A 14,476-nucleotide genomic window follows, 5' to 3' on the forward strand; every position below is an offset into this window, starting at 1 on the left:
TTGTATTTGTTAAAAAACGAATGTAGATCCTCTGAAGTCTGACAAGTTGAATAATGACATGGGTTGAGTTCATAAGGAACCAAACGATGGAAACACTCTTTTTCATTGCTGAGTAACTCTAGTTCTGGAATATCCTTCAATTTCTGGACATAGACATCATTCATTCCATAGTCATCATCTAATTCTGCGAAGTAAGAATAATTCGCTAAAGTAGAACAAGGCAACCGTGTCCGAATTGAGGGCAATTGAAAAATAAGTTGATTATCCATGGCAAATGAACATGACATCAACCACAATTCAAACGAAAATAAAGTCAACAGAGCAAAGAAGGCTATTCCTGAATAATAGTGAATCATAAAGAAAAAAACTAAATAAAGCATTCTTTGATTAATATTACTACTACAACAAATTCTCTTTTAGTTATTTATAATTTTATTTCGATTTCAAGGGTTGAAAAGCATATAGTTTGATAAACCTATTTAAAACCATATACTAGCAGTATTCTCGAATAACTACACAAACTACAAAAGAATAGATCGTAGCATTTCCGCAGCATAGCGATTCGATTTATTTTTTTAGTAGATGATGATTGACTTACCTTCAACAATTAGCCGTCTATTCATTCAAATTGTACGTATTGCACTTAAATCGATTAAATAGAGTGATCTTATTAAAGTTGAAACATGCACGCTCGATTTGCAGGTTCTCACCCATAACTGCTCAAGCCATGGTATTTAGTATCAATAATACAAAAGTATTATGCCTTCACTATTGTTAACTCGAAATCTTAAATTCTAATAATCATGTGTACTAAAATATCATATGTTTTAATACTCTCTATTATACGCAGTAAGCTTCATATAGACATATGAACATCGAAAGGTAAAGTCTATATCAAGTTATAGATGTCGTGAATAATGCAAATAATAATAGAAAAAGAGTTATATGATATTACCCGCTCACTTGTCTTTATCTTGATGAGCAATGTAAAATGCTGCTAAATGATATCGCTATTTCAGGAACATGACTGAATCATATTTGAGCTCATTTCAAAGACCTTTAGATTGCTTTTGTATAATCAATGCCAACACACTCTATAAGCAATAATAAACCTGAATTAAGGAGCATTCTATAAATTCGATCTCATCTCACAAATTTCACATAGATCCAATTCACTATAATAGTAAACCATCATTATAACTCCATAACACGTATTTTGGGGTATATTTCGATTTGAATCCATAGTTATCACTCCATTATTTCTTGTTCATCATTTATTATATTTCTTTGGGCATAAAAAAGAAGTTTAGGTGAATCTATTAAATGTCTATTTTAATGCATCAAACAATAGCGTTTTTATATTATTTCATCCTTCATTATTACCTACGATATATGCCTTGATACACTACGAGCATTTGAGCAATCAATACATACAAATAAGAGTTTTAAATTCATCCAAAGCGTTTAGTTTAATATTCTTGCATTTTCCTATATTTATATTTCCCCTTGCTTTACATAAACTTTCTGCTAACTTCCAGGATTAAGGTTTTACAATTTGAGTTGTGTCTTCTATTGTCTCAAAAACTGTACATTTATCAGAGCCTTAAGTATTGTCACGATAAAAACTCTCTAAAATACACATTTTGTTTTATTTTAGTTTCAAGTAGTTTTTCTGTTTTCTATTTCTTATACTAATTCATTGTCATATAGTTTAATATTCAACCTTTTCACTACCTATCTTATGTTAAGTATTTACTAGTTGACTTTCTGATATTATGCTATATTTGATAGGTGGAATCTGTCTATTTTGTTTCATAATTTTAAGTCTTAAGTAATATTCTACACAGGTTTTATACTTTTCTTTTCTTGATGTAACCTTAATTTTTGATGTTTTCTCATCGATATGAATTGAATTTTGCAAGCTTTATGACTCATAGTTGCTATATTACGAAATACAATCATAAGAATATGTAGAATCGCTGAACTGAATTCATTAACATCATAGAACTAGTGAAAAAAACAGACTTAACACTCTATTACACAGCATTCAAATTAGTACAAATTGTATTGAAAGTCATATTTCCATATTCTTTCGCTCATAAAAGTTTTCCTGCTTTGTAAAATTGTTTAAAGTCATTTATTATGAAAGCAGAAAAATTGCAAGATAAATACTAAATAATAATTAATAGTTATATATCAGTGTCATACAATGATGGGTAATTTCTAATATCTATTTTTCTCATTCACGAATGTTGGTGAACATTTTACTACACAAACGAAATAATTTGTAGTCCCTGAAATACAAGGCTAAATAGCATTCAACTATGTACTCACTTATGTTCATTATTTTGATCAATTCATCTACATAGTCCACTGCCACATTTTTACAAATAGATTGCTTTTTTATCACAAGGTATTTACAACGAGCATTCAACAGTTTTACGTGACAAACATCAATATGCTATGCGAATCCTTATTGTCGTCATATCTTAATACCTGGAAATTAGCAATAGAGAAAAGAACTCTATTTATCCAAAATACCATATCTAAATATTCATTTTACAAAAACAACAATGATTTGCAAATAGAATAAACTTTGTATTGATAGGTTATAACTACTCTATGAATTTATATCAGAATACGAATAATCTTATTCCATATCTTCTTTATGTATCGATGTGGTATTGTTTTTTTAGTTTTACTAATAAATGTGTCTCCATTCTTCTTGGAGTACAATACATAATTAGTTTATTTTGCTCATGATGTAATGAGTTTTCACATGTTATATTCAAGAAAAGCTATATTTTTCACATGTAGTACTTCAATATTTTAGAAAACAGATCAATTATGAGTTTGTTATTCAAATCATTATTTCACAAGAGAAAATCGAATTGTGCAATTTAAAACACAATCTGAATCATAGAGTAGCATAGCAGAACAATTATGTATAATATACTAAAGACCTAGGATTTATATTAGAAATATAATATCAAAATGGCACAAGACATTTTACTGCTTTTGGCTTTGTTATGTAACTGGCAAGATTATTTTCTCTAATATTTACAGTAAAATAGTAAATAAATAAAAAAAAATATATATATATTATTTTTACATTATACGAATAATTAATAGTTGCTGACTCAAAGTGGATAAAAGAGTCAAAATAATGTCAGTACAATTATACAAATTGTCTGTTTATATTTATTTTTGCTCGAATATATCAAGCGCGAAACACAGTAATACCAAAATAAGTGAAGGAAAAGATATTAATCTCACAGGTAAATAGTATATAATAGTTTTTTGAATAAATGCAAGAATTCAAATAAAACACAGTGATTATACATCATCTTATTTGTATCTAATCTTTATCTAAAAATATTTTTATGCTTTCACTACGATTATATCATCATCGGCAAAATTATCAAAATAATATGGTAATCCTATATCCGAAGTCTCGTTTATTATACCCAAATCATTTATCATTTATCATCTTCCATTATGTGATTATATATCTTTATTCTATTCGATCCTATTCCTGCTTAACAATCGTATTCCTATCTTTTTCGTTATTCGCACGATATTTTTACTAATTATTGCTGGTAATGAAAATGGTAAATAACAATAGTGTATCATTAGGATTTGTTTATTTCTTTTCAACTCATTTATTTTTAACTAACAAATTCCATTTTTCTTATTTTGAGTTCAATTAAGAATCGATAGTAACGGATCAACATTAAAGTTCGATGAATTCATATATCTTGAGAATTTCCTCTGGATATTAGGTGTCTTTCGTTTCCTTATCTAGATAATCTGGATTTAGTGAGTGGCACATCTCACAATACTTGTTTGACGTTGAGTTATAATACATACATGATTGACATCTCCATTCATTAACCACAAGAGGAATAACGCACTGAGACGGTGTAGGTACAGTCATATCAATATTGTGTATTATTGCATCATGCTTTAATCTTTCGTTTTCACTTGCCAGTGTATTTGATCCATCTAGAATTGTATAACCCTTAAATCGATTTATATTTTTAATTATATAGCAAATCAACAAAAATATGATAAGCACAATTGATCCAAGCACAATATACCGTGCGTTATGGTTTTTATTATACGCGAAGTAACTGGCTTCTAAAGTAACACTGTTAGAATCATTAGAATTATAAAATGCATCTTCTATAATATATTCCTTGGTCTCATACTGGATGCTGCATACCAGATAATAGTATTTTTCTGGTTGCATATTAAAAGAGTATTCTCCATTAGAATTATAATAGATTTTGCTATCTGGCAAATTTCCATTTAATAAACAAGTAGGATAGTGAACGTGGTTAGTGTTAATAGTAAAAGACAAATAGGATTGAGTCTGGTTCCATCGTGTTATTTTCATATAACCTACATAAAAGTTCATGTAAAATAATACTATTAAGAGTTTTAAATCCAACAGAACTCTCCGCAATACTTTTCCTCATCGGAGATTTGTTCACGGATTCAGCGTAGCAGTACAAGTTATAATCCTCCGAAGGTGTGAGATCTTCTATTTTTCCTTCAGCATACAGCCGCATAAACTGTTTGCGCTTCCTTTTTAGTTCTGTTACTGAAGGAGGCGGAGTACTTTGAAGATATGCTCCACACCAATAGTAACAAGGAATGGTGGAGTTGATAATATAGAACACGGATGTGGTAGAACTCTCTCTAATTGAAATTATGATGTTGGGCGCTTCCTCCTTTATATCCAGTGGTGTTTCTATTTTGATAATTGGAAATATCACAAAGTCAGAGCTCATAACGAGACAAAACACTTTGTTCACTTTTGCTAGTTCCACAGAATCTATGACTATATGTGTATTTATCTTCTCGGAGTACAATTGTATTTCGTTATGAAAAGCCAGGTAAGCCAGGTAGTTCAAATCAGGATCCATTTCACCATTTAATTGAGGATAACAGTAGATGTAATAATCGTTCTGGTCTGAAAAGTGCGGGGTCAATATGATGTTTTGCGATATAACAGTAGGATATATTTGCACAGGAGACATACTGGTAGTTTCCTTTTTCTTTTTCCATTGCGTATTGGTTAGGTATTTCTTTATAATAGTATCATGAATATTAGGAAGAGAATCCGCAGGCAGGGAGGTATAAGTGGCATCTACTAATTACAATGAGAAAAAATAGATTCTTTGTTTTTCCATTTTTGCATTATGGTGCCTTGCGGATAAACGTCTGGTAACCGAGGAATTACCTTCTATTTCATCTCTAATTTAGAAAACTCCGTTGTATACTACTCTTTCACTGGAAAATATCGAACGATTTGCTCTAAATGTAATACAATTCAGAAACCTACTTAGATTACCACTAATATGCTTCTTGAATGTACTAATACCTGAATCATTAATATGATACAAGTAAATACCTTTAAGATTATTTGATTCATAAGGAACATATTCCATATCATGAGTTGCTTTTTCTATGTACTTTATTTGATTTTTAAAATTCCTGTTGCTTAGAGATATAAAAGATAGTATTTTTCCATTTCTAATATTTGCTTTTACACTGCTGCTACTGCTTTTACTTACCATCACTATTAAAAGAAGAAGAAAAAAGAATATCAATTGAACTGACAATACTTGAAACATTCGTAAGCAATCACAAAAATGAAAATGGTAATATTTGCATGCTTCTAATACAATTATTCAATACAAAAGAATTATTCCTTATACTGTATTATCCCTATTTTTTGTTTATTACAAAAATAAGAGGCAACTACTGGAGATGTATAAAATTATATTTGTGCTACTGTTATTGTTTCTATGCGAAACTATTGATGTGGAGGAAGTAGAGTATAAAGGTACAATCATTCACTATTAATACCCTAGATAATAAAACGTGTTTTGTGACTATTATTCTTGATACAAATCGTACCATAATCCCATATGAAGAAATAAGAGACATCACCATTCATTCCTGCATAATCAATTATTTTTATGTAATTTCGCATGATATAAACTATGATATGCGTACCCTTGCAAGTGAATCGCAACTACCTTATCCTTATATTATTCGGTCGTCTTATCCTGATAATGGATATTTCCCTTTTATTCTATCTTTACTAAGAACAAGTAATTATACCCTTATTATCAAAGATATCGGGTTTGAAGAAGGTTTGCCAGATGGTTCTTGGATCGATAAATCAATTAGGTTATTGTCAAATTCTTTTCCTTCTAGTGTTATTTCTTGTGCCTCACCTTATGAACCTGCAGATAAGTGGCAAGTTGATGGATGTTTACTGGTTAAGTCGATCGAGTTAAGAAGCATTATTGTTAACACAGAGTTCAAGAAACAAATGGCTGATGCATTTTCCTACTTTTCACAAGCGTTTTCGTGTCTATTCAATTCGAAAATACAGTTTATTCCATGCCCAACTTACAAAAAAAAGTATAGAAATTTTCGAAACCAGGATAAGCCATCATTATCGGTCCTCAATGAGACTGAACAAGAATGTAAACAACGCTTAGGCTTAGAAAGAGTTGAATGCAAAGGTAGTTGGCCACAAAAACGTCAGGTGTCCTTGGTGTTATCTCAATTTAAAAGGCAATACTATATGGAACAAATCGAAGGGATTCTGAGTTCATCCGAAGAGCTCGGCGAAATAGTGGTATATCAAAACGGTTTGCACGTGAATTACAAGCCACTATTTGACCGCTTTAAAAATATCAAACACATTTGGGCCATTAATTGGGATTCTCCCTTCTTTTTACGCCACTTAATTCCGCTACTGTTCACATCATATTATCATATTGTTTTCGATGATGATATCATTCCCTCAAAGTACACGATCAAACACTTATTAGATGTGATTGATAAATATGATGCTCCTACTGGAGTCGGAGCACGTATTGTCTCGAAAATGCACTATCCAGATTCCTCTTTTGATTTAGTGAATGCTGATAAAAATGATGATAGCACACCTATTCCGGTTGATTATGTGATTCAGGTGTATGCCAAAACATATGTTCAAGCAAAAGTATATTGGAGATATCGTCCATATACTCACCGAAATGGTGATGATATTCATGGCTCAATAACTTGGTTTATGGAATGTCATCAAAGGCCATATAGGGCTTCCTTTAAAAATGAGGGAAAATACAAGCATTACGGAAAGGATGCAGTTGCGTCGTACAAAACAAAAACTCATAACATAGTGAGACCACAAACATACAGAAGTTGGATAATGGCAGGATATAAGGGAATCCGAGACCAATCGGTCAGAGATAGGTTTCCGTGGACAAATCAATACTGGGAGAGTTCATATTTACGTCAAATCCATAAGCTATGTTTCTTTGTTTATTGAGAATAAATAAATTGTGTTTTTACAAATCAGGAACATAAAAACAGTTATGTGAGTTGCGACTAATACAAACCATAGTTTGCTTCACTTTCTGTATTCGATAATAGTATTGTTGCTACTGAGCTACGTTTATTTATGAAGCGTAGTTTTGCTGTTATTATTATAATTATTATATAATTTTAATATTTTGTGAAAACATACAAAATTGGAGCACTGTCAAATAATATGTATCTTTCAAAGTATTCCACATTAGAAACATATGTTACTACATGATCCACAATTGTTTGGACATAAAAGAATAAGTTAGGAAACGTTCACTTTAGCTTTTGGTGTGATGTAGTAATACAAGGCAGATTAAATTAAAACAATAAAATATACATACCTTGATACATAAGGAAAAAGCTAATCACTAATTGTGATGTATAAATTATATCACTGATTACAATAGTATTAAATTGGATACATAGAACTTGACACTATCGTGGATTTGCATATTTATGTAATATCACTAATTCTTATTTCTTAATGGGACGTTCTAAGTTTATTCTATTTTATTTTATTCTTTCATTCTATTGTATTTCAAACTATAATAGTTATCGATTCCAATTCTCTTGTGAATATGTTGCTGTGTATATACTTGATCCAAAATTACGTGTGAAAAGTACTGTTCTTCATAATCCTACCAAGACTTCGGAGTCCATATATTCTGAAGAAGTTGGACTGTTAATCAATCATCTTCCAAACAACCAACTCAAGGATATCTCGATTCCATTCGTTATTGATTCGTCCTATTCCATAATATCAAAGCTTATTGTTGAAGAGGATTCTTGGTATATAAAAGACTACGTATATTCCCAAAACATCTGGTTATTAAAATGGGTATATTTTTATTTTTAGGAAACAAAAGTTTGATGTAATCGTGAGGATCCTTCAAAAAAAATACAACGAAATGTAGTTCTGAATTACACATATGACATTTAGAGAATCCAAGAGGAACCGTAATGAGACCAAATTCCTAGCAAGCGATTACTCGGTAGTTTCAATTAAATGTGTAAAAAATACTCAGTCACCATTTATGAATGCTCATAATATATGTATTAATTCGTCCATGTACTGGAAGATATTTTTAGAAAGCGGAAAATTCAACATTCATTATCCTCATAATTCTAGTAACCGTTCTATTTCTTTTTTCATATCGCTTTTAGATGGTCTCACAAAATCGATGTTGTAAAGGGGAAGATACCTCAGAATGTGAAATGGATCAATACCAAGCAGTTTTTTGTTTCTCAGCCCTATGTATCAAGGCATTTAGGTCACTTTACAGAATCAGTAAATCACGCTTTATTAAAGCTTCGTTTTCCATCTGCTTATTTGCCATTGACAGATCTCTTCTTCCCAACCTTTCCTGTAGATAAAGTTAAATGGACAAATGCATATCTAAAACTACTATTGAGCCTCTATCCCGATAATATGCGTCCGTTAGTTCATCTCCCTGGTAGTATTCCCATTGACACCCTGACTTGTTTTCGAACTGCTGTATAATTAGGAATTGGTACTAATGATTAGGTGTTGTTAGATAAATGCATGTTTGGTGGGGGATTATCGTACTGGCCAGGCTTTTTTTCTCAAGATATGATGAGAGCATCGGCATATCGCTATGTTGACATTCCCACAAAATTGAATAAACCACAATTGTTATCTTTGCTTATCGTCGATCGAAAGAAAACGAGAAGTTTTATTGATGGAAAGAAATGGATACGAATCATTGGTTCCCGCTTTAAAGTTTATGCAGAGATTACTAGCGTTATTTTTAGAATCTGTCCATTTCGTACTCGTTATTAGAAAACATTTCCTTCAAAAAGCAGGTCCAACTTTTTTACGAAACGGATATTTTTATGTCTACTCATGGTTGTGCCCTCATAAACATTATGTTTGCTACCCCACACTCAGTAGTGATTGAATGTGATCCTCCCTACTTTTATGAAATGAGTTACACTGAAAATGTTATGATATCGCGAGTTCACTATATTTTGGTTTCGTCTTATTCCTCTCATCCTGCTAATGATACTCGTTGGATGAAAGCGCAAAATGCATACATGGATGGTAGTTTCTACGTCATTCACAAACAGTATGTGAATCTTAAAGTGGATCCTCCATTGGAAAGTGTTCTGTTTGCAGTACAAGATGCTATTGAATATCTGAATCGATGGCGTTTCATCTATGAAACGAATGATAAGTGGTCTCCCTTATTCTATTGAAGTGTTTTCTTTAACCCACATTACGATGTAACATTCTAAATTGTGATGCAAGGTATGCCCAATATAATACGTTGCAATGTTACGTTGTTTGTATTCCTGTTTCCATCTATACTTTTTATTATCACATGCTAGTGGTAAATATAGCTCCCTTTATTCATTTGTATATATATATATATACATATATATGTGTTATTTGTTTTACATAATACATTACTTACGATTCTTACCATCATCTTCTTATTGTCTATTTGATCAAGCATCTTTCCTTCACATAGAAAAAAGATTCATTCTGTGTATTCTTTGAATAGAATACTTATGCTCATGATTCCTCAATTCCACATTTTTCCTATCTAAATTATCATTCACACAGAAATTATCCTTCGACTCCTTGTATCTATAAAAAACAAACTGAAGAAAATAGTTCATTTTATATGATTTACAAAATTATGGTTTCCACTCCCTATCAATCACTCTCGACACATAGGGACCATCTAGTCTTGTATACTTCATTATTGATCTTGGAATATATGTATTATCTATCCTGATTTGATATGTATCCTGAATTGATCGTAGCAAATTTCCTGATATTTTCTTACATTTTTCCTCATCATTTCCAAATTCCCAATGAAAAGCGGGATGATAATCAAAGTCCCAGTTCATTGATCTGCGAGGCTTGATATTATTTAGTAAAGCAGACAAGACAGATTGATCCTGCCTGTGGTTATCTTTATTTGAATTACGAGGAGATACGCACTTTTGCGTAAAGGCGCATTGATAATAGGGATATAACACTCTTTCCACAACATCACTATGAGACCAGTCCGATACAATCAAGCCAGTCGAACAATTAGGGTCATCGTAGCTGAAATGATCGATCAAATGATGCTGGATAAGGAAATTAGCAGTATCCGGATGCGTCCAACGCTTTTGGTTTCCTTCCGACGGAGGACTGTAAACTCCATCCACACGAGCATTCGTTATCTCTCGACTGATTCCTTCCCTGATTAGATTGCCTCCATCGTTCCACATTGTAATACCTTTCCATGCAAAAGCGGCATCCATGTGGGCAATCACCTTCCCGATATTCTTTTCTGTCCACATCCATTTCGGGAATGAGTTCCACTTGAACTTTCGATAGGCTATAAAACCATTCGACTTCATTTTCAATTGGACTTGGCGAATCGACTCAAAGTGAGCAAAGAGAATATTCCGTTCTTTGTCCGTGAGTCCGAAATCGATGTACAGGTACGAAGCATAAGGATCGGCTAATACCATAGAATATAAGCAATTGAAGGACGCAAATGCTTGGTCGTCCGAAGCTCCAGTGACCATCAGTACATCCGATTTTTGATATTGAAATCTAGGAATATTGCCGGTGAGAACATAAGAAGGAGAACCAACTGAAATTCCATAATTCTCATACCGCATTGAGATATTAGAGACCAAGACGTTGAATGGAATAGGATACTGGATATCGTCATAGTCATATTCTATAGATTACAGCACGAAGAAGAAGAATATACGATTGCGTTCAAACTTTCCAAACTCGGTGAATTTGTCCCAATCGTTGGAACCATCCGTTTGTTTCATTTCAAACTTCTGAGCAGACTCGCTGTCATAATTCTGTCTTATTGCCATATCAGAATGGTGACCTGAGTTTTCATTAGAGAAAACATGCAATTCATGAATAATATTGCCTAGAACTAGCATACAAAAGAGCGACAAAATCCAGGAAATGCACTTTTGTATGAAGCCACTCATATTCATGAAAAAATAAGCCAAAAGGAAGACAATTATTGAAACTCCCATCCTTTACAGTTGTTCGCTTGGAATCGTTTTGGGTCGTTAGGGTCTCCATTTGAATTAGGATCGAAGGATATGGCTTAAAGATCATAGAAGTGAATTCGTTTGTCTTTTGTCACATGCAAGACAGTTTATAGGTGCAATATGAGTATCTAGTTGTAGAAGACAATTGGTGTATACATTTTGCTTCAAACCCTCAGCTGGACCCACTTTGGGATCTTTCATGCAAACATTCCCATATCTTCATGTCTCACTATTGCGTCACCTGAATAATAACAATGTGAACCTCCTATCTTTCCTACCAATCGGTTTTTAGGTTTTTACAATTCATTTTTTGGTCCTTGGTTTTGTATTATTAATATGATAGTGTGCTGGTATCGAAGGGATATTGGATGCTTCATTGTTGATAATGGTAGGGTGTTTTGGTCTCTTGTTTCTAGCAAAGCCTTCTGACCTGGATTCTAGTTTTGATTTCTCGTTGCCAGAGAAGGTTTTATATTCTAAAGTTTACTTTTCTACCCCAATCATTGATTTGTGTACAACTACCGAACTATCTGCAGAATCGTTTTTTGATCTGTGCCATGAGGAGTCTCCACTATTCTTTTTTCGATTCCTTGTGTTTTCCAAACTCTGTAAGTGTGGCTGGTATTGATTTTCCACAATCTTGCGTAAATTATAAGGACTGTTACGAGTGGCGCGGATGTAGGGTGCGATTATTGCCTCTATCCCACTGATGTTGATTCTTCGCATTCCTTGTCTCTCGTTTCGTTGGAATACCCGGTTGGAATTGGTTTTTCGATTTTCCTGTTTTGGTTCACTGGTAGTTCAACCTGTTGCTGGAAGTGAATTCTTTTCGTCTAATTCTTCAATTTACTCTCCTTATTCTTGTTTTTTGTCGGAATCAATTCCGTCGCAACTCAATTTGAAAGACAATTCCAATACAGGTGTTCACTGGCGAGATATTCAACGTTTTTCTCGCCTCTCGGGCATTCGTAGGAAGTATTGGAATCGCGCAAGTTTGATCACTTCATCTCCACTCTCTTGTCGTACCCTTTCTGAAACGCTCAACTTGGATCGTTCCTCGTCCCTTTCGCTTGTCCAGTTTCAGGTAATCGACTCTTTTCTCTGTAAACTCTCTCAGCACTGGGATCCTGCCCATCCATCAAGCGAAGCCGCAGAGTATGTAACGAAAGACTAGTAGCATGTTTGTGAACAAACCTCCGAAACACGAATGACTCACATTCTTGGTTCCCGCACTTGCTCTCCCATCCTGGGATCATGCCGATCGGGACGATCTGGACGATCCGGACGGTCGGGACGAGTCGGTCGACTGGGGAACATGGTGGGTACGCGATTTGCCAGTCCATACGCCCCGCTCGCCCCACTCTCATAAGCGCGGTTCCCAGTTCGATTGGGATACGACGGGACAGCAGGCTGCGTTTCGCGAGGAATGTATACACCAGGAAGAGTCGAATTCATATATGGATATCTCTGTACAGGATTGACCATACTCATCTGAGGAGTAGGCCGTGCATGGCTCATTGCCTGCATCTGGACGGTGCGATTTATAGGATTACGGTAAGCAGCTACAGAGCAACGCCGGCCAAACACTCACCTTCTTTATACATCTCACGGAACTCGGGCGGAGCAGCGTATTTGAGGGCACTGAGCATGTAGCCACTCGAGTTCAGACAGTGCTTAGGCAGCTTGCTGTCGTTGAACTTCTCCGTTAAATTGACCCAGTCGTACACACCATCGTTCTTCAGCTTCTACAAAGGGAATCGGGAGTGGAAAGAGCCAACTCGTTCATCCAGAGCAGTTTTGAAAAGTCGACGTAGATAGCGATAGTTAGGAACTTGATCGAACTTCAGATTTCGACAGTATTTCATGTAATCAATGAACTGAGGCGGAATTCCTTCGCAGAGCGACTCAAGAGATGTCTACATTTCAGGGGCGCAAAAACTACAAACTGCCATTTTCGAACGCTTTATCAACTCGTATTTCTTTTGTTTCGCGGTGGCTGGAAGGCCTTGCCATGGGAGACGGCCCTTCAAGAAGTAAATCAGAACATATCCAAGAGACTCCAAGTCATCACGCCGACTTTGCTCTCTTCCTAAATGATTGTTGATCGATGCATAGCGAGGAGTGCCTGTTAAACTCTTGTTCTCTCGATATCTATTGTTCAACCGCAAAAGCAGACTCTACGGAATGTGCTCCTTTGTTCCGGGTGTTCGATACCGTTTGGATAAACCAAAATCAATAACATAAACCACATTCGCTCTCTCTCCCAGTCCTAGAACAAAATTGTCGGGTTTGATATCGCGGTGAATAAAATTTCGGTGGTGAATAAACTCCAGACGGGTGAGCAACTCAATTCCCAGCATTAGGACTGTCTTTTCGGAAAATCGTCTATAACAGTAATTGAACATGTCCTCTAGGCTTGGGCCCAGCAGATCCATCACCATTATGTTATAGGTTCGGGAATCTTGTTGAAAGAACACCCGAGGAATCCCCATTCCACCTTCGAGGTATTTGTATACTTTAGCTTCATAGGCGAGTTGAGGGCTTTTACAATTGGCCATCTCCTTCTTTATGGCTACAGATTGCTTGGTCTGCACATTCTGGCCAAGGAAGATTTGACCAAATGCTCCTTGCCCTATTAGGGCACCTTCCAGATAGATCCCGTTAATCAACTCACTCATGTAGATTATAGAAAATTATTACAGAGCAGATTGCAAGAAGATGATTTACGACTCTAGGAAGTGTTTTACCTTAGAATGGTAATAACGAAAATGGACTCGATTTTGCATATTTCAATAATTGCCCCTATTTTCTGTGATTGTCAATATTCTATGTTTTCGTTCCTAGTTGTATCGCTGGCTGTTTGGCTACGCTATTCTCCAGGAGAATGAAAGGAGCGAGTCTGTACTTTCCATTTGGTAATTAGGGAATCATTGTTTGTATAAGGGTTGGAAAATTGAATCGCTAAAGAGATTTTGTGCTTATTGCGACATGTATAATGTACTGTATTCTCTTTCTTAAGATAGCAAGAATTTGACTA

At 34.4% G+C, this 14,476-nt stretch overlaps 2 protein-coding genes; both read right to left on the minus strand.

Moving 5' to 3' along the window:
- Positions 1 to 10,056: 10,056 nt before the first annotated feature.
- Positions 10,057 to 11,040, minus strand: GSBLH_T00001660001 (uncharacterized protein; the record flags this gene model as incomplete). The annotated part of the gene is made up of 1 exon (XM_013040087.1): positions 10,057 to 11,040. One exon carries the CDS (start codon positions 11,038 to 11,040, stop codon positions 10,057 to 10,059), a length of 984 nt encoding a protein of 327 aa, XP_012895541.1.
- Positions 11,041 to 13,184: 2,144 nt separating this feature from the next.
- GSBLH_T00001661001 (uncharacterized protein) lies at positions 13,185 to 14,187 on the minus strand (the record flags this gene model as incomplete). XM_013040088.1 has 3 exons in its annotated part: positions 13,621 to 14,187; positions 13,386 to 13,590; positions 13,185 to 13,355 (listed from the first exon to the last, which is right to left on the minus strand). Exons 1-3 carry the CDS (start codon positions 14,115 to 14,117, stop codon positions 13,185 to 13,187), a joined length of 873 nt encoding a protein of 290 aa, XP_012895542.1. The 5' UTR covers positions 14,118 to 14,187.
- Between the last annotated feature and the right edge of the window lie 289 nt (positions 14,188 to 14,476).

The sequence above is a fragment of the Blastocystis hominis genome, assembly GCF_000151665.1.
Source record: "Blastocystis hominis, Singapore isolate B (sub-type 7) whole genome shotgun sequence assembly, scaffold_13".
NCBI lineage: Eukaryota > Bigyra > Opalinata > Blastocystidae > Blastocystis > Blastocystis hominis.